The following is a 27,940-nucleotide window of genomic DNA, read 5'->3' as shown; positions in this document are numbered from 1 at the left end:
CTGTTCGTGGACCCAAGAAATCTTACACTTGGAAAACGGTGTGGAGCTTGGGGTGAAGCTAAAGTGAAATAACAAAGGGGCAGCCACCTGACAGCTAATCACACACTCCCCAAAAAATACAACCTCCTTCACTGAGCCTCATGATTTTTTCCCAACCAGCACATTTTGTGTAAAAAATGATTCCAATCTCCTGCCGTTATGGGTTAAGAATGAAGTGCAAAAGAAAGCTTAGGTTCTAGAAATCCAACTTTTCTCCTGTGATGCACCTGTGCTGAGCTCTGATCCGATGTGCTATTAGAAAAGAAGAAAAAGAGAGATACTAGCGTGAAGTAAATAGTGGTATTTATCCAGAATGTGAAACAGCAAACATAAGGAAAGCCGGGTGTCATCTTCAGCAAAACCCGAAACAAGGGTTTTCTTAATTTAGATAAAATGTCATCTTCATATATGCTACCAGGTAGCAGTGCTACTGATACACCAATACTTAAAGCTGACCTTGTTTTCTGTGGCTTGCCTTAGATATACTGCATGAAACTCAACAAGAGAAAAAAAACACCTGCAAAGATATAACGTGATAGAACGTGACTTCTGCATTGGTTTGCGTCTTTTTAATCCTTTTCCCTTCTCCACCTCCATAGATGTCCATCAGCAGGGAGGACACGGCTGAGTTCAGGGATGGAGCAGCCACCGTCAGCATCACGCGCCCTCACAGAGCCACGCCTCCTCTGAACGGCACCTTCGACGTGGAGATCTACGGAGGCCGAGCTGAAGGTAAGAGCATAAAAGTAAAGTAATATTACACCCTGGAACAGTGCTTTAGTAAATGCACTTAGTTGAATTCCACCACTGGCGGCTTCTACGATATAGGCAATAGTTGCTTTAACAGGGCGTGTGTTGACTCTGCCGGGGCTTGTTCTCAGGTCTGTCAGTAGACATCAGCCAGGAGGACCTGAAGTACGCCCTACAGGGGATCGCAGGAATGGGTGAGGTCAGCGTCCAGAGGCAGGGAAGCTGCAGGGACCCCAAGTGGAGGATCGAGTGGCTCAACAAGCCCGGAGACCAGCCTCTGATCCAGGTGACACCCGTCTTTTCTCTGTAGTTTGGTAGATCCTTGTGGTGTTAAGCAGTGGTGTGTTATTTGGATCCTTGTTCATTCATTTAAGGGAAAATTGTTCGATGTAATTACTTTAGTATTGGTGCGTTGCCCGAAAAGCAATGTGTTACTAACATTTAACAATTAAATAGTAACCATAGCAGTTGTAGTAGTAATATCACACAAATATTCATCAGAAATGTCAGCATCTACTGAACGTTCTTTACTGCCAAACTTATAGCATAGCTCTGTTTTTTCTTGATCTCTGTTTTCTCATCTGTCATGTTCTGTTTGAATAAAACACAGCAGTGATAGTACTAGTAGTAATACAGTAAATACGCTGTCGGTAGTAGGTTCATCAGCAGAATTTACATCTTGTGACAAACATTAACTTGGTCATTTATTCTCCTTTCAGGTGACCGGGTCGTCAGTCGGCCAAAATGCAAATGTTTTTGCGCGTGAGGATGAAAAGGGAGGACTGTTGACCCGAAGCCTGACAGGAGATTACCTCCGTGTCTGGGAACCCAAACCACAGGTACAATCGTGATTCATTCTTATTGTAAGTCGCTTTGGATAAAAGCGTCAGCTAAATGACATCTGCCACATCTGGTTTGGGGTTTCAGTATCATCTCTCAAATGGGTGTTTTCTCTGTGGCTGACACTTTGAGGCAAGAGCTGATCGGTGTGCTGTTCTACATTGTCACTTGGCGACCCAAATTTTGTGTTTTTCGTAGAATATGTAAAGACCCGGTGCATAAACATCCAGCTGAATGCAAGAAATCAAAGGGTTCAAGGGAAATACAACCACACACCCTCTAATCGGTGGTTATCTCAGCTTGGGGTGTCTTTTTTATGTTAAAGAACTACTCATCTGAACATTTCGTGCTTTTCCCTGTTTGCAGGTGGAGGTTTACATCAATGGCATCCCCTCAAAGTGCTCTGGTGACTGTGGATATGAATGGTCTGAGGACAAGACTCCAGTTGTGACTGGAATCAGCCCATCTCAAGGTGTCCCGTCTCATTATTCATTTTTAAGGCTCAGTGTATAGTGTATCTCGCCATATCTTGTTCTGAAAACAGAATAAAACAAGACAATGAGGATGAGTTTTTATCTGTAATGAAATGTCTCTGACTTTTTCAGGATCTATTGGCCTGGGGACTTTTTTGACTGTCACTGGGACGGGCTTCAGCAGTGAAAACGCCTCCATCCTTGTGGGGAAAACCATTTGCCCCGTTGAACAGATCACTGGTAAGTGAAGGAAGATTTTAGGAGTTCATCCTGAGTCGGCTGTTTCTCATCTAACGGAAGAAGTTAAACCATATTTTGACAATGGTTATTATTTCAGCTACCTCTCAGGTGTGCAGACTTGGCAGTGGCAGCGCGGGTGCGTACCCCGTGCTGGTCAGCTTCCCCTCTCTGGGTGATTCACGCCCCGCAGGAGGCAACGCCTTCCACTTCACCTACCAGCTCATCGTTTCCTCTTTCGCCCCGCTCTCTGGAAGCGTGGCAGGTAAGACTTTTCCCCAAATCGGTACCGGTGAACATCTAAAGCAGAATCACTTTCTCTGACACAAGAACTCAAATCACCTTCATCTCTCAGGAGGCACTCTGCTGACGGTGAGAGGTTTCGGCTTCAGCTGGAGCACCGCGGTTACTATCGGCAGCGGCGACTGCGCCGTGGTTCGTGCCAGTGACACTGAGCTGAAATGCAGAACGCCGGCAGTGAGTGACCACACTGCAACGTGCTGTTTATTAGGGACGAGGGTTTAAGGCAAATTGTTAGCCTTCCTTTTCTTGCCTTACAAAGAGCCTGAGCTGTGAACAAGGCCCTTTTATTTGTTAATAAATGAATGCTTGCGTCACTTACGTCAGGGGACCGCAGGGTCACAGGCGGTCGCAGTGATGGAGGGAAACATGAGTCAGACCGCCGGCAGCTACTTCACTTACAATGACAGCCTCACAGCCCAGATCTCCGGCCTGAGTCCCAGCACTACCACAGTGATTGGTGAGTTCGAGAGGTTTTTATGAACTGTGTTCATGCATTTGATGACCAGTCAGGTGAGGTACGATTATTATAAAGATGGGATAAAATGGCAAAAACCCAAGCAAGAGGTTTATCAGGGAGGATTTGTTTATTCCTCACAGGTTAATTGTAATACTATCAAGCTAGAGAATGAAACACACATGGTCGGATGTTATTTCTGTGTGAAAGGAAGAAGATTCAATGTTTTGCTCATTGTATTTCAAAATCACTTCTCATGTGTTTTTTCCGTGATGACAATATGTTTTGTGTGAATTTCCGCCCATCTGTGTCTGAAGAGTTGGCGTGAGACTCCACATCTCACAACCTTTTGGCCACGCCGTCTACAGCAATGGTTGTGTTTTTGTGCGTCCTGTAATGTTGATTTGCTGGTTTTATCTGTTTTCGCCCTTTGTACATTCTGGAGAATGTGAGCACGAAAGGCCGCAACATCTTCCCATATATTTACAGTTAACCACACGGACGCATCCACAGATGACAGAAGCAGAAAAGATCTGTTGACGTTTCTCTGATCTGCCTTTTGTGTAGGACATGGGGTTCTCACCATCCAGGGCTCGAACCTGGGAGGCCAAGACAATGACAGCGTTGTATTCGTGGGCGGGAGCGAGTGCGCGACGGTGATATGGACGGAGACGAGAATCACCTGTCGTCTCCCCGTGCTGCCGCCGGGCACGCACAAGGTGGAAGTACAGCTTGGAAACAATGGCCACCCCCAGACGAGGTAGAGCTGCCATCGAAGGTGTTTTCACAAAGGGAATAGTTTCTCTGTTACGTAGAGAACAGAAAGATGTGCCGTGAATTCTTTCTTTCACACCACAAAGCTTCAAGAGAGCTTTTATCACACATCACTTAAGGGTACATAGTAGATCTCAAGATTAGGATGTGAAAAAAGATATTGTTGCTTTTCAACTGGTGTTTTTTGATTTTCAAATAAATTTGTTAAGTTTAAGCTGTTGGGGGGAAAACATTTTTTTTTAGAGGAACTACGCCTATTTAAAAAATTCACACGTTCAAAAATATGCTCAGTAAAGATGATTTAATTTTACATACAGTGTCACATACAGTGCATTATATATGAATCTGTGCCTCAGTGCATTGTGGGGAATAATGTCATGTCCACTGTTTGCATACCGCCACATTTCACCTGAAACATTGCAACTTATCTAGTAGAAGTTTTGTCACAACAATAGATGAAAACACAAATAAAATAACTAACTTGATAGGATAGTTTCGAGATTATTGTCAATCAAGAACAGGAGAAGGATCACCTTCATAGTTTCATACTGAGGTTACGTAAGTTTCTAAAAAAATATTTTTCTTTTGACGCAACCGTCCTTGATGACATTCTGAGGTTTGAGACTTAACTTTTCGGACTTTTTGAAAACGACGGTACGTAGATGTAACAATATTGATTGGGTGGTTACGCATTGATTTGTTGATTGTCATGATGACTTGACTTTTAGCCATCGCCACCTTGGTTATTTAGACTTAGAAGTGACACAACAGGTCTAAAGGTGCCGTCTAGATTCAATCCTTCAGTCAACTCCTTTGTGCTTCTTGTTTTTTTTCATTTCATAGCAACGGTGTGAACACCACCATTGAATACATCCTGGAAATCTACAGCATCTCCCCACAGCTTGGCTCGTTAATGGGAGGAACCACGCTGACTGTGTCTGGATCCGGTTTCAGCAACAACACAGTGGACAATAAAGTCTCCGTCGGTAAGCAAAATGATACCCAGCTGTTTCAAACAGATTCATTACCAGGGAAACAGGGAGTGAACCTTAAAAATAATGACATGAATGGCTGTGGGGGAACTAGCTGACTATAATCTGCAGTGATGCAACCACGTGAGAACACGGAGAAGCAGCACGAACGCTTGGCCGCTTCAGGTCGTCTCTGCTCTCACGCGTGTTTTGTGTTGCTTTGTGATGTCACAGGAGGACTCGAGTGCGAAGTGAAGTCCGCCTCGGAGAACGAACTGCAGTGCGTGTTGCAGTCGGAGGGGAAGACCCACATTGTTACCAACCAGGGATTCCACAGTAGTAGGTTTACATTTTTCCTCCTTTCTGCTGGTGTCAAATTAAATCTGAGTTGACATCAACACATCACAACAGAAAGAAGGTCACGTTTCCGAAAGCCGATTCAAATGACAAAGCTGTCGCCTCTGGACAAAGGGGTGACTTCACCTAGACTAGTTTCAAAAACAGTTACCCCTCTCTTTTTCCATCCGCAGACATTTGTAAAAAATAAAAAAATTCCTAATAACATGTTGCGTGACCTCAGACAATGAAATGTTTCCGAGGGCGTCATCCTGTCTGTCAAACCCTTTGTCTGTTGCAGCTTATGGACAGGGGTATGCGTGGAATCCCGCCTCGCTGACGGTGTTGGTCGGGGACGCGGTGATGTGGCGCTGGGAGGCACCGGCCTTCCAGAAAGACGCCTACCAGGTCCTGAGTGTCTCCAGCCCGAGTGCAACCACCTACGACGGGGGGCCGCTGTACAGCGGAGTCACAAAGACAGCAGAAGGTAGAATATAGAGTCAACGTCCTCACTGCGAGATATCACCGGGAAGCTTTATCTTCTTCACAAACACTCCTTCCCGCCCAAAAGGGTTCGTGTGTTGCTGTGTCATTGTTCTCTCTCCTCCTTTGCCATTGACCAATCAGCAGGAACTATCCAGCTCAAGAAGCGAATCATGACTCCAAACAGATGTTATTCTCTGTTTCCTGTTGTAAATCATCAACTATATTCGGCACAGAAGCTGTGCACTTCATCTCCATCAAATCTCAAACAAGAAATACATCGCAAACATCAAAAGTAAAGCCGTCACACATATTGTACAGTGTGTAGTTGTAGAATTTGAGCATTCGTGTACAGGAAAATCTAAATGGTAATAATGTAATTGCAGCCCATACTTTCATTAATTGCATTATGGTGAGTGTCCAACCCTTTTTAGTCGATAAAGAAAAATACATAAAATTGACGTTTTAGTTTATTTCCCAACAATTCTGCTGCAGCTGCAATTACCTGATATATCAACCTGATCTCATTTAACTGGAAATATTCCGTTGTCTATGATGTTGTGGTACATGACATGAGGAATGGGAAGTGTCCCACCTACTCCATGGCCAAGAATGCTTTACGATACTCTCTCCTGCTGCTCCGCAGGGTTCTTCGCCTACCGCTTCACTACGCCCGGTGTGCATTACTACAGCAGCGGCTATGTAGACAGCGCCAACAGCAGAAGCCTGCAGGGAGTCGTGAAGGTCGAGGCTCGGCCGGAGAGGAGGAGCGGGGTCTCTGTCAGCGTGGGAGGCATGGAGGCCAGACACGTGACGGGAGGTAAACACATTGATACGGCGCTCTCAGTCAGCAGCTTGATCGAGGAGCTCCTTCAGGATTTGATCGGATTTGATTTGTCGTTTTAAAAATACATTCCACAAATGTGCATTATGTACTAAAATTTGTGAGGATTGAAGTCCCATGAATTGTTACCACTGTGACCCTGTTGTCAGAGATGCAGTGTATGCTATGTATGCTACTATTATCACATCCGTACACTAATGCACCAAATGAAACATAAACATCAATATAATACAGTCATAGAAATGATACAAAATATAATCATAGAAATGATAAAAATATAACCTACTCGGCATAATTTTTATTAGTTGCTCAGATAATGAGCAGATTTGACTCCATCCCTGGAAAGTACTGACTAAATGAATTTTGACATAGACCTTCTAAAATCTAAGTACAGGTGTAGTTATTATTATTTAACATAATTAAGAAGATGCATTTTTTTCATTTAAAGAAGAAATGACATGAAAGACAATTCAACTGATTCATCGGTGTCCCCTTTAGGCTCTCGGCGTGTCTCCAGAGCCGCCTCGCAGTGTGTCGCCTCCCCGCGCTGCCCGCAGGACAATGCGACCGGAGGCATCTTCTTTAGCGCCTCCGACTGCTCCACCCCCTCGGTGCGCTCCATCTCTCCCAACCAGGGAACCTACCACCAGGTCATCCACATTCAGGGCACAGCCTTCAGCGAAGCGGCCTGCGCCAATGAGGTTAGCGGGAGCGTTTTTCCTTGACTAAAAACACTAACACATTGTAGCACTTGAATTGTAGTTATAATGGCTCTATCTATAGCAAATCAGCTTAGTTAAGGAAATTACACTTTCTTTTTTCTTGTTCTAATGAGTTTGTATCTTTATGGTTGAAATACACTTATTGTAAGTCGCTTTGGACAAAAGCGTCAGCTGAATGACATGTGATGTAATGATATGTCTCACGTGTCCTGTAGGTGACGGTGGGGGATCAGCCCTGCCAGGTGATCAACAGCTCTCACTCCGAGATCACCTGTCAGCTCAGCGGCGACAGCGGGCTTCCCGTTGGCCTCGCTCTCCCCGTAGCAGTCAGAGTCAACAACCTGGGCAGCGCCGTCATCGCCGTGCCCGACGAACTCGGCCGCCGCTTCGTGGTCCTGCCGGCGGTGGACGCCGTCTCGCCTCCCGTCGGCAGCCCCAGTGGCCACACGCGGCTCCTCGTCCGCGGCTCCGGCTTCTCCGGCGGGCCAGTGACTGTGGCCGGCGAGCCGTGCTCCGTTGTGTCCGCCAATTACACTCACGTCACCTGCAACACCGCTCCCTCGCAGCCGCAGGCCGGGGACGTCGTCGTCCACGCCGGAAGGATCCAAAGCTCCTGTCATTCAAACTGCTCCTTCGAGTACTCTTCCTCTGTCACTCCCGCCGTTTCCGTTATTTCCCCAGACAGCATCAGCAAGCCGACCACTGTCGCCGTCTCTGGCTCAGGGTTTGGCGGCAGCGTGGCCGACCTGGCTGTCTTTGCCGGCGCCTCGGAGCTGGAAGTCACCGCCGTTACCAACGGCACCATCATGTTGGCGGTAAACGGCCTGCCCGCCGGCGAACACCCGCTCAAGGTGATTGTGAGAAGTAAAGGCCTCGCATCCGGCTACGTCACCCTGAGCAGCCTCGCCGAAGCCACCCTCGACCCGGACGCGGGCAGCCTGGCCGGAGGCACCACTCTTGTCTTTACCGGAAACGGCTTCGCTCCGGGGAACACCAGCGTGACGGTCGGGGGCTCACCCTGCCAGATACAGGAGGTGACGGCGGGCTCGCTGCGCTGCCTGACGCCTCCCCGTGGCGAGGGGCCGGTGACCGCCAACGTCCAGGTCTTCTCGGTGCGGTATCCTCCGCTCAAATTCACATACTCTGCAGACCACACTCCCGTCATCAGCTCCATCAGCCCCAGCTCTGGTAACTACGCACCTCTGTATGTTGTAGCCATGGTAACACTGGTTAGGAGGAGAGTTAATTTCCTTATTTTGGATGGCATTTGTCTTAATTCCTTAATCACCCTTGATAAAAGAGACTTCTATCTTCTTCTAGGGTTTCAGAAGAAGCTAAATGAATGAAATGAAGTTATTTCATTTGGGTGTGTTATTCTCAGCTTTGTGCACAAATGGGGACGCTGGTTCTACAGGAAATTGATTTCTTTCAGATGTATGATGCCCGTTTGAAGTTAAAGCTTTCTGTAAACCCACAGTAAAAACAATGGAGGGGTCAGAATTACAGTAACGCTTACCCCCCCACAGGGCCGAGCGGCGCAGCCGTCACACTGACCGGCTCAGGATTCGGCAACGACACCCAGCGCGTCTCCGTAGCCATAAACCACGTCCCCTGTGTTGTGTCCAGCGTCTCTGACACGCTGGTTCAGTGCACTGCAGGAGACAACCCGGGGGGGGCGTACCCGGTCACTCTGCTCCACCAGGTCAAAGGTCAGGCCCGGTCAAACGTCACGTTCACGCATGAGCTGACCCTGACCAGCGTGCAGCCCGACATGGGTAAGTGGCGAGAGGGTCTGAGGGTCCTGGTTGTGTGTACGTTAGAATTTGATTGTCTTCATCCTTCACGTTTTCATTTATTCCTCGCAATTCAAGTGAGATATTGATAAACTGTTCCTCCCTCATCTGGGTCTCAGGGAGTTATGGCGGCGGCGCTCTGCTGTCGGTGCAGGGGTCCGGGTTCGACCCCCACACCTCCACTGTGAGGATCTGCGGGGAGGAGTGTGACGTTCGCAGGGAGATGTCCACCTCGAGCCGTCTGTACTGCCAGTCCCCGTCCATCACCAGTAAGTTTAGACCAGCATCGTCTACTGGATTTTAGTCCATTAACGAGTAATATATGTACAAATGGTTTATTGATTTAACGTTAGTGTATTACTGCCTTAATACAAACAAACTGCCATAAAAAAGGCAACATTATTAATTTATCATACTGAGTAGTTTGCTGTTTCCCATCAACAGCATTTGGTCTTTCTACTAAAGGTTTGGGACAAGTTTGAGAAGAATTCGTTCCTGCCGATACATAATAAGCCTCATCTTATAGGATTATAAATGGGTAATGTTGACAGCCCTTCTTGGCAGCAGACCATGTCAGGCTTGTCTCGTCAGACAATAACTCGTCAGGGACGATAAGACATCTGTCAGCTGCTCGTCGTGTCTCAGCACGCATCTCCATTCTTCCTCTACCCTTTGTTCTCTCCCGGTTCCTCCGCTCTCAGACTCTCAGTCGGAGCTGAGCTGCGTTGTCGCCGTTATCAACCAGCTGGATGCCGTCAACATTTCAGACGGCTACGCCTACAAATCTCAGCTGACTCCGGTGATCACTGAGGTCTCGCCGCGCAGAGGAGGCACCGCCGGAGGCACCCGTCTCACAATCAGCGGCTCCGGGTTCAGGTGCAGCAAAGGAGCAGAACCCAGGGACACGGCCCCCTGGTCGCTGGTTAACAAGCAGGCGCTCCACTCGTTACATCATTTGTCTTTGCTTTTTAGAGCAAAGACCTTTTCTTTGCTTTTGGCATAAAGGGATTTTAGATCTTAAACAATGTAAATAATGTTTTTATACACATATATTTTGTATTAATAGTGGGAAGTAAAAAAAGCGTTATTTACAATTAGATGTTTTATTTATGTACCATATTTTGTTGAATGACAATACAGGGGAAACTATGTGGTATATAAAAATGTATTAGGATAGTACATGAACTATATATTTTGTAGCATGATATGGTATGTTATATATATAGTATATATATTAGTCATTGTTGTGTGGCATGCTATTGTATTATATTATCCATTTGTATTATACATGTGTAATTTAACTGGTAAATTACAGTATAGAGGGTTATTATGTTAAAAAAAGTATCATTGTATCACATGTAATGAAATGTCAGGTGTGATATAAACTTTAATCCATTCATCAATTACTCCATAGATCTATTGACCGCTCTATTTCCCGCCCAACAGCAGCGACATAAATGAGGTCAGCGTGACCATCGCAGGCTCCGTGTGTGACGTTCAGTCCACCAACAGCACACACGTCATCTGTGTGACCAACTCTCAGCGGCAGTCTCAGGAAACCAAAGTCAGACTCGGCATCGGAGACCGAGGCATCGCCACGATGGTGAGATCACATCCCCGATCTCAGTCCCAGCCCAGAGGCCTTTCAGTTCCTTATGTGAGACTTGACTCTCTATCACATACTTTTAACTTTATTCCGTATTCGCCTCTTTCTTCAGGATAATGCGGACTTCTTCTACGTTGACGTGTGGTCGTCCATGTTCACCTGGGGCGGTCTGTCTCCCCCTGAGAAGGGCTCGTTTGCCATCATCAGTAAAGGCCAGACCATCCTGCTGGACACCAGCACCCCTGTGCTCAAAATGCTCCTCATTCAAGGTACACAAGGGACATTGAGTTTGTTACGAGAAGAACCAACGCATTTCAGATCTCCTTCAACTGTGCCTCATATGATTTCATTTGACGGATAACATTTATTGAGTAATGAAAACATGTCTTTGTTCTATATTTATTTTTAAAATAACTGTGAAATACTATACTTACATATGCTATATACAAAGTTTAAGTTTGCATATTTTTTAGGATCATAAGAGAAGTTGCTGGGTTTAGTTTAAAACGCACTGCTTCTTGGTCCTCAGGAGGCACGTTGGTGTTCGATGAGGCGGACATCGAGCTGCAGGCAGAAAACATCCTGATCACGGACGGTGGGCGGCTCCAGATCGGCCAGGAGGGGGCGCCATTCCAGCACAAAGCCATCATCACGCTGCACGGAAACCTGCGCTCGCCTGAAATACCGGTTTATGGAACCAAGACCCTGGGTGTCAGAGAGGGAGTGCTAGACCTGCACGGTATACAACACACACAAACAAACAGATTAGAGGATCGATATCACTCAAACTGTAGGCTTACTGTAAAGATACAGCAAGCAGATGGTTAGCTTTGTTTAGCACACAGGCTGGAAACAGGAAGCCTGGCTCTGGTCAAAAGAAAAGAATCAGCCCAACACTTTTTTTCTGTAAGTATTACAGAATATTTTCACCGAAAGAAGCAACAGACAACTGGAACAGTCGTGACCCAAATATTTAAAAAAAATAGGTACATGTCATCATGTCACGTGCTGCTTAGCTGACAGTCATTGGAGTTGTGTGTTCTAAAGGGTTAGGGTCCTCCTCCAGCAGAGGTCATTGTTGACATCCTGTTCCTCCAGGCATTCCAGTTCCCGTCCCCTGGACCCACCTGGCCCAGACGGCCGCAAGCGGCTCCGACACACTGACCCTCATGAAGGCGGTGACCTGGAAAGCTGGAGATGAAATTGTCATCGCCTCCACCGGCCACAGGTGGTGTCTCGAATCCATGCGTGTGGTCAATCGCAGACAAACTCGATGATTAAATGTCGTCATGTGTCTCAATCTTGATTTGAAATCTTCGATTTTCTATTTCAGGCACAGCCAGGGAGAGAACGAGCAGATGAGGATCGCCGCCGTGTCGGCCAACGGCACGGTCATAACCCTGAGCGAGCCGCTCAAGTACACTCACCTCGGGGTGACCGTCACGCTGCCCGACGGAACGCTGTTTGAGGGCCGAGCCGAGGTGGGTCTCCTCACCAGGAACATCGTGGTACGAGGCTCCGAGCACCAAGAGTGGGACGAAACAATCAAAGCCTGCCCCGACGGCTTCAACACAGGTGCTGTGTAAAAGTAAAGAGGAAGAGACACAACGGCATCCCAACTGACCGGCATGTGAGGAGTAACATCTTTCTGTCACCGTGCTGCAGGTGAATTCAGCACCCAGACCTGTTTCCAAGGGAGGTTCGGAGAGGAGACCGGCAGCGACCAGTTTGGGGGCTGCATCATGTTCCACGCGCCCAGACCGAATGAGAATCTCGCAATAGGCAGGCTGGAGTATGTTGAGGTGAGACGCTTCAGGCTTTCTCTGCTGTGTTGTGTTTTATCCTCGGGCATCTGATTATGTTTTCCAGATCCTTCAGTCACTCAAAAGGAGACGTTTTCTTGTAGGTCTACTATGCAGGGCAGGCCTTCAGGCTGGGGCGTTATCCCATCCACTGGCATCTGATGGGAGACATCGACCACAAGTCCTACGTGCGCGGTTGTGGTATCCACCGGACCTTCAACAGGGCCGTGACCATCCACAACACCCACAATCTGCTGGTGGAGCACAACGTCATCTACGACATCATGGGCGGCGCCTTCTTCATCGAGGACGGCATCGAGACGGGGAACATCTTGCAGTACAACCTGGCCGTGTTTGTCAGACAGAGCACCAGCCTGCTGAACGACGACGTCACGCCCGCTGCCTACTGGGTCACCAATCCCAACAACATCATCCGCCACAATGCCGCCGCGGGGGGCACCCACTTTGGCTTCTGGTACCGCATGCACGAGCACCCGGACGGGTCGTCCTACGACGCCAACATCTGCCAGAAGAGGGTTCCCCTCGGGATGTTTTACAACAACACCGTGCACTCCCAGGGCTGGTTTGGCCTCTGGATCTTCGCAGACTTCTTCCCCATGAGGGACGGAGGCTGCCAATCCGTAAGCCCCGAGCCCGCTGTTTTCCGCTCCCTCACCGCCTGGAACTGTGAGAAAGGCGCCGAGTGGGTCAACGCGGGCGCCGTGCAGTTCATCGACCTCACCGCGGTCAACAACGAGAAAGCCGGCATGGAGGCCAAGCGCATCATGCAGTGGGCCGTGAGCGGCTACGGAGCGGTCGGGGGGGCGACGGTGTCCGACAGCACCGTCGTGGGCCACGTGGACGAGCTCGGACTGGGAGGCGACTACTGCACGCGGCGAGGTGTCGTCGCGCCGCTCGACGACGGCCTGAGTGTCGTTAACACCAAGTTCATCAACTTCGACCGGAACGCCTGCGCAGCTATCGGCGTGGCCGCCATTGATGGGACGTGCGTGGATCGCTGTGGGGGCTGGGCTGTCAGGTTCAGTGGGAACCAGTACTTCGACTCCCCCAACAAGGCCGGCTTCAGGTGGGAGCACGAAGGGCAGCTGGTGGACACTGATGGCTCCCTCACAGGTACTCCGTCCGTATAACCTTTTCAAACTACTTCTTTAATCAGTCACAAAAATGTTAATATTATTAATGTTAATATTAATTGGCATTAATTAGCCAAAAACAACCACTTATATCTTTTATCTATGTCAGTACAACCGCACTGTAAACCTACAAATACTGTTTCTTTCGAAGTTTTAAAGGGGCTCATCTTCCATACCTGCATGCGATTAAACCAAGATTCCTTGTTTCCAGGACACATAAACCACAAAGTGGTGCCTATGAGCCCCCTGCTGGACCCCGCTCACTGTTCCCAGAGTGACGAGTGGAGTGTGGGCTTCCCGGGGGCCGTGTGCGACCACACCGTCAACTTCCATCGTTTGGCCTTGAACAACCCGTCGCCGACCTCTCTGCAGGGCAAGGACATCATCTTAACCAACTCCCATGGTACTAAAACATCTTAACCAACTCCCCTGGTACTAAAACCCACACAGGCTTGGTCATGTTTGTTATTGAGGAAGCAGAAACTCATCTGTGAATCTGTATTGAACTCTACTGGTGATTCCTGGACAGTGCAATTTCATCAAAGATAATGAAATCATATAGACCACATAACATAAACAATTTATCTATTTATTTATTTAGTGTGATGCACAAACAGATTATAATTGAAAATATTTTTTTTCCATCACATCATTTTGATAATAAGTTTTGGCAAATACTGTATAAACACCAATGAATGGCTTATCATTTATGTACTACATCAAAGTGAGATGACAGATATACAAATACAACAAATATATATATAAATACACACATTTCTCTATATATATAGATATCTATACTTATATAAGTTGTTTTGAATGACAGGCAGCAGTGCTATTCCCTTTCTGAAGAAGAGGATGACCCATAAGTTCGGCTGGATGGCCCTGCTGCCCTCTGGACAAACCTACAACTGGTACTTCAAAGATATGGATCACATCACCAACATCACTTACTCTGCAAAATTCTACGGTTTCAGCGTACGTGAGAGAGCCTTTACAAGCTGTAATATAATATGACAATACTGTATCTGTACATGTCGGATGAGCTTTCTGCCTCTTTACCGTACCTACTGAACTGTATACTGACGTCTTTTGGGTTTTTTGGCTGTACTCTCCTCGTGTCACAGTCGGATCAATATGTGATCGTCAACCACAACCTCACTCAGAGTCCGGATCGATTCAGGATCCTGGACGAGAGGAGCGGCTCGTCGACGCCGCTGAACTTCAGTGACAACAATAACGGAGACTGGTACTTCGACGACAGCTCCAACGACCTCTACTACATCGGTTAGACACACTTGACTCATCTATCGCTAATTTGAATTGAATTTAATTGAGAGGTTGAAGTTTTTTTAATATGAAATATATGTTGTATAATTGTTAATGACTCTATATATTGACTGTGCGGTCTGAAACAAAGTGTTTTAGAAAGAGGTTGAATGCAGGTGTATCCAGACAGTATAAGAGAAATACTGCACAGTAGAAACCCCAAATGAATGTAGCAACCTGAGAATGTGCTCAATATGTCTCCATTTGCGATTATCTCGCCCCGAAACCACACAAAAGCATTCAGCTGATCATTCTTTGATCTCCGCCATGCGCCCCCACCACGCGGATTGATTGTCGATTTGTCGTGGTGTTGTGTCTGCAGTGTCTGGGAAGACAAGCCAGCGCAGGCGTCGGGACAGCGTGGACCGCTCCATGAAGGACTTCGACGTGAATTTTCAAGTCTACCGCTGTTTCTACCTCGACTGCATCCAACCAACACCCCCACCCCCAGCCACGCTCGCCCCTCTGCCCACCCACCGGCCTGACAACTTCATGTACGTTCCACCGGCCCAACGCAACATGCCATTCACGACCAGGAGGAACGCATCCAAACTCAGGAGACTGCAGTCAGACAATAAGAAGAATGAATAGCCAAATTGATGTATTAAAAGTAGTAGTAAGAGCATTTTGTTGTCACAGTATTTCACATTTTTTTGTTTTCTTACTGATGTTTTTTAGTTGTGGTTGGTTGAGGTACATTTTGAAAACTTTAGTTCAAGAGAATTGCTCTTCTCTTCTTTAACGCACGCTAAAATTAATATCTTGCAGTGCTATCTAAATATATTACTTGATTTAAATTTAGATATTTATATATCTAGTTGTATTGGCTCTCTTTCGATATTCAGGAATAAAACGTGAATCAGAAGGGACATACAGTACTGTTTAACCTTTCACCCCCCCGCCTCCTACCCCGCCCCTTGTCCCTCCCAGTGCTTTATGTGTTTTAGAATCCCCATTTATTCACAAAATATCTTATTTGTGAAGCTGGAAGAAGAAGTTGTTGTTGTCTCCTTTCCCTAAAATGGTCTTTGTACTGCATGTGTTCCTCTGTAGCCGATGGTCCAATGCCTCCTTCTGGACAAGTTCACCTGAAAACAACTTCACTGCACCTACAGAGGGTGCTGATGTGGTCATCCCATCAGGTAACAAAACAGTGACAGTTCTTTATTTCCAGCGTTGATTTGATTGTATACTGTAGTATTAAAATACTAGTGTGCCCCCACAGGGCAGTGGGTCGTGTTGGACAGTGAGACTCCTCCCCTCAACAAGCTGACAGTCATCGGGGTTCTGGAGATCCCCGACATGAACACGAACAGCTCGTCGTCGAGGCAGGCTCGGGCCGCCCCCGAGTACAGCACCGTGGTGCTGGACGCCGTCTACATCTCCATCCAGGTCAGTGTGATCCGTCATCTCCTTGAGCCGCAGGAAGAAGTCACCAGCTGGTGTGTGACTGGATGTCAGTTTGTGTGTTACTACCAGTGCCACGGCTGAACACAGAAAAGGCGTCACCTGCTTCAAGCTAAATAGTATTCTGTCTGCGTAGTACTGTCAAATGATCCGACACTCACAGTACGTCCCGTCGGCGTCTCGTGCGTTTTCAGGGCGGCCGGCTGATTGCAGGCTGGGACGACGAGCCGTTCAGGGGTCAGCTGCACATCAAACTGAGAGGGAACCACCGCACGCCGGACTGGCCTCTGCCCGACGGGCCCAACCAGGGATCCAAAGTCCTGGGTGAGAAAACAACACGACGAAGCTGATGTATTTCTTACATACGTTTTTGTCATATCATAGATATATTTGTGCAATACATTTGATGATATAGTTACAAAATGTTGTGAAACATTCTGCTCTATTTTGTAAATATAACTACACTTTTTTTATCTGCAAAAGTAATACAGGTTTACATGAAATGCTTCTACTCCTACACAGACATATGTATGTGTATTTGTGTTAAAAATGGTTTGACAAAAATAAGATTGCGTGATGACTTAATGAATTACCATGCTCCATAAAACAGAAGACTGAGCTTATGATGCTCTGTTGTGACCTCAGTTCATCACACAGTGTCACGGTTTGGGTCTTCTTCCTGTCTTATTTTGTAGTTTTCTTGTCTCTCGTGTCTCTGGGTGAGCTTCACTTCCTGTCCTGTCCTGTGATTGCCTGAGTGTTCCCACCTGTGTTCGATCACCTGCACCTCCCTTGTGTATTTAAGCCTGGTGTGCCTGTTGTCCCTGGTCGCGTCATTGTCTACGTCAGTCATCGTTGGTGCACGTTCTTCGGTTTTGTTGGTGAATAAAGGGCACCTTCTGGAAATCCTGCTTTTGAGTCCTGCCTTCCGCCTGCACCAGCACCCCCAGCCCGACACACAGAGTTAATGGCGCACCCAAACTGACTCTGTTTGTGCGTGTGTGTGTTGAACCACAGGTGTGTTCGGTACGCTGGAGCTCTACGGACAACCTCGCAACGTTTACCACACCAAACTGGCCTCCACCGCCGCCGCTGGCTCAAATAGCTTGAACCTGTCGCAGTCTGTGGACTGGCAGGTCAGAGAACTTTCCTCTTACGGTGGCCTTTCCTAGAAAGTATAGTTTTGGATGTCTTTAACTATTCATCTTCATGAGGAGTAGCAGCACCAGTCGTTTTGCTGGTCTACCTCTGGCTAAATGAGTTAGTTTGTGTTTAACTGCGTGTGTCCCGGGTGACTTTGGATAAATACCTCATACCATCCCTCAAAAAATTCCCACTGTCCATTTGAGTCTGCAATTAAAACGTAGTATACCTGCTGCCAGTATTCAGCCACATGTCTGCTTGTGTGCAGGTTGGAGAAGAGGTGGTCATCTCCACCACCAGCTACAACGCGTGGGAGACAGAGAAACTCCAGATCACCGCCGTGTCAGCAGACGGCCACATCCTGACCCTGAGCCAGCCTTTGACCCACACTCACATCGGTCAGTTCAGCTGTAGAAACCGTTAAACATGTTGCTGCTCACCAGCTAATTCCTGCTAGATATTGAGTTTGTTGTTGCTTTATTAAGGGTTTTACAGTAGTCAAGTAGTTGATGTGATGAAGAATCAGCTCTATAATGACCCTAATCTCTCTCTCTCTCTCTCTCTCTGTCTTCAGGTGAGACTCACCCCGTCTCAGGTACGTCCTTGTCCTACACTTTGGCGGCTGATGTCGGCCTTGTGACCAGGAACATTAAGATCATCGGTGAGGAGTATCCAGAGATGATGTCGGAGTCATTCGGAGCCAGAGTTTTAGTGGGCAGCTACTCCTGGAATGGAGTTTACTACAAAGGTGAGAGTACACATTCTGACAGACGGCATGTGTCAATCAGCTGTAGCATCCTGACCAGAGTGGATTCAAAGCAGTTCACCTGCTCTTTTATGATTAATAAGTGCACCTTTGTGGTTTATGTTCAAACTCATTTACCATCTCGTCGTTTCATGGTTTACAGGCAAGGCTCAGATCAGGAATGTGGAGTTCCTCCGCTCTGGTCAAGAAGGCTGGACCGATGCCACCGACCCTCGTTACTCCGTGGCCTTCCTCAACCTGGGAGAGGTAAAGCAGCACACACACACGCATGCATGCATGCACACGCACACACACACACACACACACACACACACACTAGCTGTAGGACTAAATGACTATATGCATATTGAATAAAACTTTTATCTGGAGGACAGATGCTCAAACTGCGTTGAGGAAGTTGGAACCTTAAAAAAAAGGACCTCTTTGATATATCACACATTTGTATTAAGATACTCTTAGAGTCTCCTGTGACCTTATGCAGGGGTTCACATAACTAATATTTTTTTCTTTGCTAAAAGGTTTCAGAAGTAGACTCGTACATTCAGGGTTGTGCTTTCCATGACGGATTTTCCCCGGCCATCGGAGTCTTTGAGACAGCAGGTCTGAACGTCGACGATAACGTCGTCCACCACACTGTGGGAGAAGGTAAACACGTCGTGGTTGAGATCCAATCAAAGTGATTCATTAGCAATTTAAAATGACAACACGAGGCACGATCGTGCAAATTAAGTTTAAAAATTAAAGTCCTAAAGTCCTAAGATCTGTGTGTGTAGGTATCAGAATTTGGGGTGACAAGGTAAAAGTGAGGAGGAACCTGGTGGTGATGACGCTGTGGCCCGGCTCCTATCAGGACAGAGAGGAGCCCTTTAACTACGCCTGGAACGCCGCCATCGAGGTGAGAATTCTCAGAGTACAACAGCAACCATCAATCAATCTCTGTCTGCGTTCACATCTCTACTGTGTTTTTTGTTCTTCAGGTCAATGAGGGGACAAACGTGGTGCTGCAGAATAACGTTGTGGCAGGTTACGAGAGAGTCGCTTACCGCATCGACGGTGAACCGTGTCCAGGTAACGGATATGATCCAAGTTCCGTAGCTTAACTGCTCAGGCTGAGAAAAACAATACAGAGCTGCTGCCCTTAAAGCTTTCTTTCACACTTTGTCATTTCTGCAGGTTACTTAAACAAGAACGACAAATGGATCCACAACGAGGCTCACGGCGGTCTGTTCGGAGTCTACCTGAACAAAGACGGCCTGCCGGGCTGCAGCCTCGTCCAGGGCTTCTTTGTCTGGAGGAGCTTTGACTACGGCATCTACTTTCAGGTTGAAATACTTTACAACTTCTTCCAGTTCTGAATTCTTCCATTCAGTCGTGTGCTTAATTTTCCCACAAAGCAACAGTCTGACTGCTTCAAGAGGAAAAGGTGTGGAGTCGGGCCTCTTAACCTTGAGGTCAAGTGAAGCTAGGTGTCTGGAAGAGTAAAAATAAACTGGGACTTATACAATGGGTTTGGAGGAAGTACTGAAATGTGTTCTCTTTTAGAGATACATCATGCATTTCTAGATAGGGAAATATTTATTATCTATAAAAACTTAGTTGTTGGATTTCAAAGAAAAAGGAGCCGCATGATTAAAAACGGAGTCCTCGTCTCCGTCTTCCTCGTCTCGCCCTGACAGACCATCATGAGCGTAATCGTGTCCAACGTGACCCTGGTGGACAACGGGATGGGCGTGATGCCTCTCATCTACGCTCCCCCTTCCCTCTCCCACGCGTACGCCGACAAAACTGTACACATTCAGGTAAACTTCCTCTCTGAGTTTTCCCTTTTCTCTCATATTTATGGGATTTACGTATTTTATTATAGTTGACAGATGTCATATTCCCTCCTGCTCGCCTTTTCCTCAGAACGCCCTGATTGTTGGCAGCAGCCCGAGCTTCAACTGTTCAGCCACTCTGCCCAGCGGTGACTTTAACGTGGTCAACAGCAACGACCACCGAGCCCCCAGACCCCCCCCAGGTACATCGAGCGCTGCAAAGTGGACCGTCTGTGCTCATCCCGGGATGCCGTCACATTCTCATTTATTCAAGTTTATTTGACTTGGCCTACATTTAGCTGATAACGCTGAAATTACAAATGTAACCTCTAATAGAAGGATTTGAATGAACTTTTATTTATCCAACTTCAAGAATTTGAACACCTTTGTGGCTCTTTACTCTCTGTTCAGGTGGCAGATCTGGAATCTGTTGGCCGACCTTTGCATCCAATCACAACACTGCTCCAATGAAGGTCCATCATGTAAACATGAACTACAACGCCATCAAAGGACTCATGACAGTCACCGGTGAGTTTAGGCTCCAGTAGTGATGTGTAAAGATTTAAATTGGAGCATATTCCTTATTTCTCTACATGCCTTCCCAGACACGATGTTTGTCAGTTTCCGACCGGTCTGCTCCGGCGAGACGGACATCATGTTCATCACCAACCCGATCAACGAAGACCTGCAGCACCCCGTGCAGCTTTCAGGCATAACGGTGACAGACAGCACAGAGGAGGCCAGGGTCTTCATCCACCGGCCTGATGTGGGGTAAATCATTGCACATCAACAGACACCTTAAGTATAACCTACGTTTTCAAAGTTGCAATATATTTTGGTATTCAGATGTGTTTAAACTGACAAAACCCATGTTTGAAACATGTGTTTGTTTTATGTGTAATCAAATGTTTTTGGTTTTCTCAGAAAAGCCAACCCAGCTGACTGCGTGGACATGGACTGCGATGCGAAGAAGAAGAGCCTGCTGAAGGACTTGGACGGCTCGTTCCTGGGCGCAGTGGGAGCCGTGGTGCCTCAGTCCGAGTACGAGTGGGGAGGTGATCCCAGGAGGGGGCTGGGCGACTACCGCATCCCCAAAGTCATGCTCACGTTCCCCAACGGCAGCCGCATCCCTGTGGACCACATCGCTCCACACAAAGGTAACTCCACCGATGGAGAAATGAAAAGCGACCGATCGTGATTTAGAATCACAGACCCGGGAGAGGAGGGTGGAATTCCGAGATTAAACTTGAAACGTCGTAAATCATAAAATGCCGTGTTTTCGTAATTGATCAGGTGTGATCAGGGAAGGCTGCACGTACATGAGCTCCTGGCAGAGCTACAAGTGTTTCGGGCTGAACTACAGGATGCTGGCTATCGAGAGTCTGGACTCTGACACAGAGACCCGGCGCCTCTCCCCCGTCGCTGTGCTCGGACACGGCTTTTTGGATCTGATCAACGGTGGGTTGCGTCCGGTTGTTGTTGAAATTGAATCATTTTTTTTAAACCAAGAGGAAGTCTTTAATTTGTCTGTGTGTCTTTGCATCCAGGTCCTCAGGATCACGGTTGGTGCTCGGGTTACACCTGCCAGCAGAGAGTGTCTCTCTTCCACTGCATCGTGGCCACTGGTTTCTCCTTCGACGTCTTCTTCACCAGCGTCAGCCCTCAGAAACTTCGCCTCATGATGCTCAACGCTGGTCCATCTGAGGTCATACTGCAAACTAGTTTTCTTCAGCGTAATTTTCAGTTTAGATGTGACTCTCAGATCCCAAAAATACATATATACCTGTTAAAAACCTCTGGGCCTTTTTTTCATGTTTGACTAACACACGGGTTACTTCTTGATTTGTGCAGAGCGTCATAGTGTCAGTCTTCTACTCCAAGCCGCAGCGGTTGGACGTGTATGTTGACAACAGTCTGGTTGCTCCGACTAACGTCCTGTGGAACTCTGACAACACTGACTACACCCTGAAGAAGCCCAGCTATCCAGGTACTACCGCTCTACATATGCGGGCCAGTCATGTCCGACGTGTTTTTCCTCTTAGGAGAGTCATTTATGTGGATGAGGCCAGATTGAGGGCAACATCTTAGTTACATTACATCACATGTCATTTAGCTGACACTTTTATCCTTTTACAATAAGTCTCCTTATCCTTACAATAAGTGCATTTCCACATAGAGATACAAACTCAGAAGAACAAGTAACAAGAAAGTACATTTTTCATCAAATAAGCAGTTTCAAAACATGTTATAGAAAAGTGCCATTAAAGTACAATTTAAGTGCTACCATTTGTTAGTGCTACGGTTTGCTAGTGTTTTAGTCAAGGTAGAGTCTAAAGAGGTGTGTCTTGAGTTTTCGACGGAAGATGTAGAGGCTCTCGGTGGTCCTGATGTCATCAGAGAGCTCATTCCACCATCTGGGAGCCAGGACAGCAAAGAGTCGCGATCTCGCCGAGTGCTTTTCTCTCAGTGAGGGAGGAACAAGCAGCTTGGCAGATGCAGATCGGAGTGTGTGCGGGTTGGGATGTAGGGTTTCACCATGTCCTGGATGTAGACTGGTCCCGATCCATTCACAGCATGGTACGTCAGTGCCAATGTTTTGAACTGGATGCGGGCAGCCACTGGTAACCAGTGAAGAGAACGGAGAAGTGGCGTGGTGTGGGAGTATTTCGGAAGGTTGAAGACCAGTCGAGCTGCTGCATTCTGGATGAGCTGCAGTGGTCGAATGGCGGCAGCAGGGAGACCTGCCAGGAGAGAGTTACAGTAGTCAAGGCGGTTCATTCATCTCTTCATCTTTTCATTTTATCCCTTTTTTTTCAGGTCAATTTGACCCCCAGCTGAACGCCACCCTAGGCACCAACTACTTCGACCGCGAGTATAAGATGCTGAGGGTCGTGGTGAAAGGCTCGCAACCGGTGGAGATCCGAACCGCCCCGGTGCTGATCATCTCCTTCGAGCTGCCCGCCATGACCGAGGCCGAGTTCTTTGGTGACAACCTGATCCAGAACCTCGCCACGTTCCTCAAAGTTCCCCCAAACATGATCCGAATCACCAAAATCATCCGGGAGGATGGAGGTTCGAGGCGCAGGAAGAGATCCACGGGCCTGAAGGTCGAGGTGGAGATCATGAAACCTCCGGTGCAACAAACCTCCAACACCACCAACGGTTGGTGGGAGAAGAACTGTCATTTACGTGTTGACATGGTACAATGTTAAACAGGACCTTGTTCACATCTGTCGGTTCCCTCGGGTCTCCTCAGATGATGAGGACTTCACACTGTTGAAGAACATCGCTGACGACCTGGGACAGGCCGCCGTTACCGGGAGCCTCAGTCAGTCAATCGGCTTCAACGTCTCCTCGATGGGCGTCATCCCCTCTCCTCCTCCGTCATCTGACCCCAGCTGGAAAGAGGTGAAAGTCAAGACTCAACCGAGGACGACATTTGCATAGTAAAAAATGTCAGCTCTGAGCGATCGCTCACCGGCTCGCCACCGGTTTTCTGCTCCGAAACCTCAGGAGGCCACAGAAGAAGTGACCAGAGACGAGCCGGCGGTGCGCTATGTGTCCAGCGTGAGCGACCTGTTGCTGGTAGACGAGCCGATAGCCGGAGAGTTTGTGGGTCCTCTGCGCCAGCAGCCGAGTCTGATGGCTGTGGACGAGCAGGTGAGGCACCGCACAGCTGGAGGGGGATCACCAAAGGATGTTACTGTGACTGGAGGACTCATTTTCTGGCATCTCTCCACTATTTCTAATCACATTAAATACCCCGCCCCCCCCCCCCCCCCCCCCCGCCCTCAAAATAAAAATGATTATAAAACATTTGGTTTAACTGATCACACCTAAGGCTCACCATTTTAGATTGAAAGTGGAGTTTCTGGGATGAGGTTTGAGCCGACACCAGAAATATAACATGAAATGTGGAGGAGACACGCACCCAGAGTCCACACGGTGTTGAAGTGGACACTTGTTGTGTGCTCTGTGGTGCAGGGTAACTGTGTCTCTGTGGGAGTGACGACCCTCACTGTCACGGCCAGCCTGAAGGACGCCGCTGGGAGCAGCGTGGGCGGACTGGAAGGAAACACCACCATCCGCTTCAGCGCCTGCTGGGCGAATTTCACTCACCTGTCCATTCAAAGCAGTGGTACGTCTGCGTCGCACTTTCAACATATTGCAAAAATGGATAGATTATTTTATTGTTCATTTTGAATTTAAAAACTTTAAAAACATTGTTCTCCCTTGAGAGGAAATCAAGGAATAATTAGTTGATTAACAAAGAGTAAGCTAAATATTCTTTGATTCCAGTTTCTCAAATGATTTGAATCTTCTCCATTACATCTGATACTAAGCTGAATATCTTTGTGTTGTGGACTGTTCAATTCTGAAAGATCATTCATATTCACTGTGGTCCAGCCATTAAAACATGCATGAGCACAATAAGGACTGGTGCTCTCCCTGCAGGTGAGAACCTGACCATGGTCTTCAACCTGAAGAACTGGGGCGCCGAGTCTCGCGCCTTCTCCGTCCAAAACAATCCGACCACCCAGACGCCGCCGTCCACCGACGGCAGCGTCTTCGGCTCCAGCGCCGCCGTGTCTGCCGGCAGTCTGTGTCTGGTCAGCGTCATCTACGCTGTGGCCTGCTGCCTGGAAGGTACTCCCCTCTACTAGACAGCTCTGTGGAGAGGGATACCCTCACATCTTTAAGTATATTACACACATGGCTGGTTTTTGTTTTTCAGGGGTAAATTTTTACTTAGAATTAAACAAAATGATATGAGTGGGGTAACGTTTTCTTAGAGGTCATAGGTAAAAATCTGAAAATGTCTGTTTGATATGGTTACTTTCATGGTGTAAAATCAAGATTGTGGTGAAGGCACACTCTTAGTTTAATACAGTTTGTCACAGAGAAAAAATAGTTACAATATCCCTTTTCGGCACAATGGGAGTCAGATGACACCGGTTCAGTGGAAGTTCGATGGGGCATAAGTTCACTTTTTGTAATGATGACAGGACTCATGTGACAGGGTTCAGTGATCACTTTTCCTCTACAAAGTTATTGATTTTTCTATTGTAAAACAAGTGCAAAGATGAAGGAATACAAGTAATATAAATATATAAATATATACGTTTTTTTTAATGCTGATTAGAAACAAAAAAAATCTTTTCAATAAATTCTATTTGTCATTAATTGTTTCTGTGTTTTTCTTAATTGATCAGGTTCTTTTCCTAATACTGAATGAAGACTCTGTCCATGGTGCTGAATGGGCCACAAGAAATGTGGTCAGTCGAATTCAAAGTGTAAAGAGTGAAATTCTCTTGGGTGTCGTGGTTTCATTTGTTGGTTCCTGAGTGCACAATGGTTGTAAACTGTGTTCAATAATAATAGTGTTTAATAATCATTTACAGCATTGCTTAAAATATCTGATATCTAAATAATAATAATAATATACTAGGGCCGGGACTTTAGCGCGTTAATTACGATTAATTAATTACAATGTGAATTAAGATTAATTAATTACACAAAAAATAACACATTAAACATTTTTTATGCATTTTTACACTTATTTTTTGCACCGCGGAACGTTTCTCATGGATGAGTTTCCGTGGACCGATTATACTGGAGCACCAACTAGCGTTCATGACTTCAGACAACAACAAACCACAGTGAACATGAACGAAGAAGCTGACGAGACCGTGTCGGGTGGCCCCGTGAATGGGAAATCTTATTATAATAAACATACGGATGGAAGCGTCGATAAGAGCGTGGTTGTGTGCAAGCTGTGCAACAAGGAATTCACATCGAGCCTCAAGTATCACCTCAACGCAAAACAATTAGCAGCTAGCGTGGACGTTAGCCCGACCCGAGTACAAGGACCCACACCCAACCCACACTGCACCAGATGACTGGTTTAAGGACCAGGGTAACTAAGTCCATAACCAATGTTCTGAATGTACTTGAAAGTATTGGTCTACTTAAAAAAACATAGTTTACAGAAGGTCTACTTACCTATAGGCTACCTGAATTTCTGAAAGTACTATATTTCTAAATATGCTATTTCTGCACTTGTCTGCTGGAATTGGTTGAACAAAAATAAAAATCCATGTGAAAAAAATTACTTCTCACTGTTCAAATATTTATGCAATTAAATGCGATTAATTTTGATTAATTACAAAGCCTCTAATTAGATTAATATTTTTAATCAAGTCCCGGCCCTAATAATATATATATATTATATTATATATATATATTGACCTTACATATATTTTTTTATAATAATTTTTTACCTATTACTTTAAAAAATCTTTTCTGTAACATTTTTTGACCCTACATATTTTGACTTTTTTCACAATATTTTTTTCCCATGACATGACTGGAATGATCTTAGATGGAGCAACCTACATTAATGCCCCAAATTTCTGTACTTTAAACCTTATCTGGGTTCAACCCTCAAGGGACATGGTGGCTCTTCCTAAATCCTTTTTTAGTTTTGGGTAACTGACATTTATAAAAAATCATAATGGGATATTGCCCCAGAGACGGATTGATGCATCTTGGAGGATCAACCATGCTATTCATCCTTCCTGCATTGGTAAAGGCACAAGTGAGTTGAATTTGAATGTAACAGAGAATTGGAGGGTGGATGCACTAAAAAGGGTAAACAAATCTACACCCTATGCCAGACTGTCAGTTTAAGGTTGTCCACAGGATGCCCTGAAGTAGACAAACATGTGATTGTCTTGAAAAATGCCCTCAGAGGCTGTAATAAGTTTCATGTCAGTGTGACTTGGGACTTGCTTCGTCTTTGACTCGACTTGACTCGGGATTCGAGGGCAATGACTTGAGACTTGCATAACAGTGACTTGTTCCCACCTCTGCTGTCCAGCTAATAAGTGCTAAAAGGCTAAAGCAAAGCAATTAACATCAAATTCAATTCATCAGCAAAAGATTCTTCATCATTCTTGACAATGCCATCATAACTCAAGTGAACGCGCCGTGTGTTTCTGCATAACCCCTAGGGTTCACTTCTCTGAAACAACCGTGGGGACAATGCCCCCACTACTACCTCCGCGGCAGTGTGCTCAAGACTTGGCACGAGCGGGATTTGAACCCACTGGCGGTGCGCACAGAGGCTTCTGGGCTCTAGCTTGCACCCCTACACTACCAGTCCTGGTCACATTTTGGCAACTTTGATTCTCCTATTTAACCTTGAGCATTTGAGCTAAACCTCAAAACTCTTTTTAAATGCTATTTCCACATCAGGGCTTGAACCCACAACCTTCAAGTGCAGTGCAGGGGCTTGTGTCAGCAGCTCTTCCGCTGTGCTACTTCACCACACACTAACCAACCCTTTGTTTGTTGTATTTAACCTTGAGATTGCTACTCAAACCTGAAGTAAAGCCAAAGGTTCAAAACCAAGACTGGCCTTGAACCCACAACCTTCAAGTGCAGTGCAGGGGCTTATGTCAGCAGCTCTTCCGCAGCGCTACTTCACCACACACTAATCAACCCTTTGTTTCTCGTATTTAACCTTGAGATTGCTACTCAAACCTCAAAACTCTTTCAAAGCAGAAGTGATGTCTGCATGAAGGGGCTTGAACCCACAACCTCAGACAGCAGGTTGGAGCCTGCAGCCCTTCAGTTGTTCCCTTGTGCTATTCAAGCACATGCCTCATTGTGTCCGTTTCTCATATTAGACCTTGGGATTGTTTACTAAACCTCAAAACTGTTTCAAAGTTTACAGTTTGAAACCCTGACTGCAACCAAACCCTCCTTCTGAGAGAGCAGGTTTGAACTGAGGATCCTCCACACTTCAGCCTTCCTGCTATCTCCCTGCACTGTTCCACCACACACCTGTTGATGCTTTTGAATCCAACCTCAATTCTCATAGATTCTCAGGCTGGAA

General features: G+C 46.6%; 1 protein-coding gene across 1 annotated transcript in view; it reads left to right on the top strand.

The window, feature by feature from the left end:
• pkhd1l1.1 (PKHD1 like 1, tandem duplicate 1) overlaps positions 1-25,172 on the top strand; it is a 37,024-nt gene extending 11,852 nt beyond the window's left edge. Inside the window, exons 26-78 of the mRNA XM_062558599.1 lie at positions 639-771; positions 921-1,075; positions 1,509-1,628; positions 1,996-2,101; positions 2,235-2,342; positions 2,440-2,604; positions 2,695-2,816; positions 2,967-3,099; positions 3,664-3,856; positions 4,714-4,856; positions 5,076-5,180; positions 5,479-5,664; positions 6,307-6,480; positions 7,003-7,205; positions 7,442-8,414; positions 8,753-9,001; positions 9,139-9,288; positions 9,721-9,895; positions 10,466-10,622; positions 10,738-10,894; positions 11,155-11,364; positions 11,724-11,853; positions 11,959-12,200; positions 12,291-12,427; positions 12,532-13,561; positions 13,793-13,984; positions 14,408-14,559; positions 14,709-14,868; positions 15,233-15,404; positions 15,964-16,052; positions 16,136-16,302; positions 16,512-16,641; positions 17,335-17,453; positions 17,729-17,858; positions 18,035-18,208; positions 18,369-18,472; positions 18,745-18,871; positions 19,000-19,121; positions 19,204-19,294; positions 19,400-19,548; positions 19,903-20,025; positions 20,132-20,243; positions 20,452-20,568; positions 20,646-20,811; positions 20,965-21,197; positions 21,334-21,498; positions 21,588-21,745; positions 21,892-22,027; positions 22,858-23,202; positions 23,297-23,448; positions 23,554-23,700; positions 24,025-24,178; positions 24,496-25,172. Coding sequence (XP_062414583.1) covers positions 639-771; positions 921-1,075; positions 1,509-1,628; positions 1,996-2,101; positions 2,235-2,342; positions 2,440-2,604; positions 2,695-2,816; positions 2,967-3,099; positions 3,664-3,856; positions 4,714-4,856; positions 5,076-5,180; positions 5,479-5,664; positions 6,307-6,480; positions 7,003-7,205; positions 7,442-8,414; positions 8,753-9,001; positions 9,139-9,288; positions 9,721-9,895; positions 10,466-10,622; positions 10,738-10,894; positions 11,155-11,364; positions 11,724-11,853; positions 11,959-12,200; positions 12,291-12,427; positions 12,532-13,561; positions 13,793-13,984; positions 14,408-14,559; positions 14,709-14,868; positions 15,233-15,404; positions 15,964-16,052; positions 16,136-16,302; positions 16,512-16,641; positions 17,335-17,453; positions 17,729-17,858; positions 18,035-18,208; positions 18,369-18,472; positions 18,745-18,871; positions 19,000-19,121; positions 19,204-19,294; positions 19,400-19,548; positions 19,903-20,025; positions 20,132-20,243; positions 20,452-20,568; positions 20,646-20,811; positions 20,965-21,197; positions 21,334-21,498; positions 21,588-21,745; positions 21,892-22,027; positions 22,858-23,202; positions 23,297-23,448; positions 23,554-23,700; positions 24,025-24,178; positions 24,496-24,704 — 9,951 coding nt within the window. The 3' untranslated portion in view covers positions 24,705-25,172. The remainder of the gene's footprint in view (positions 1-638; positions 772-920; positions 1,076-1,508; positions 1,629-1,995; positions 2,102-2,234; positions 2,343-2,439; positions 2,605-2,694; positions 2,817-2,966; positions 3,100-3,663; positions 3,857-4,713; positions 4,857-5,075; positions 5,181-5,478; positions 5,665-6,306; positions 6,481-7,002; positions 7,206-7,441; positions 8,415-8,752; positions 9,002-9,138; positions 9,289-9,720; positions 9,896-10,465; positions 10,623-10,737; positions 10,895-11,154; positions 11,365-11,723; positions 11,854-11,958; positions 12,201-12,290; positions 12,428-12,531; positions 13,562-13,792; positions 13,985-14,407; positions 14,560-14,708; positions 14,869-15,232; positions 15,405-15,963; positions 16,053-16,135; positions 16,303-16,511; positions 16,642-17,334; positions 17,454-17,728; positions 17,859-18,034; positions 18,209-18,368; positions 18,473-18,744; positions 18,872-18,999; positions 19,122-19,203; positions 19,295-19,399; positions 19,549-19,902; positions 20,026-20,131; positions 20,244-20,451; positions 20,569-20,645; positions 20,812-20,964; positions 21,198-21,333; positions 21,499-21,587; positions 21,746-21,891; positions 22,028-22,857; positions 23,203-23,296; positions 23,449-23,553; positions 23,701-24,024; positions 24,179-24,495) is intronic.
• Positions 25,173-27,940: the final 2,768 nt, after the last annotated feature.

Source organism: Pungitius pungitius, chromosome 17, assembly GCF_949316345.1.
Source record: "Pungitius pungitius chromosome 17, fPunPun2.1, whole genome shotgun sequence".
Taxonomy (NCBI): Eukaryota; Metazoa; Chordata; class Actinopteri; order Perciformes; family Gasterosteidae; genus Pungitius; species Pungitius pungitius.
Note: the sequence above shows the minus strand (reverse complement) of the source record. Positions and strands in the feature narration are given on the sequence as shown.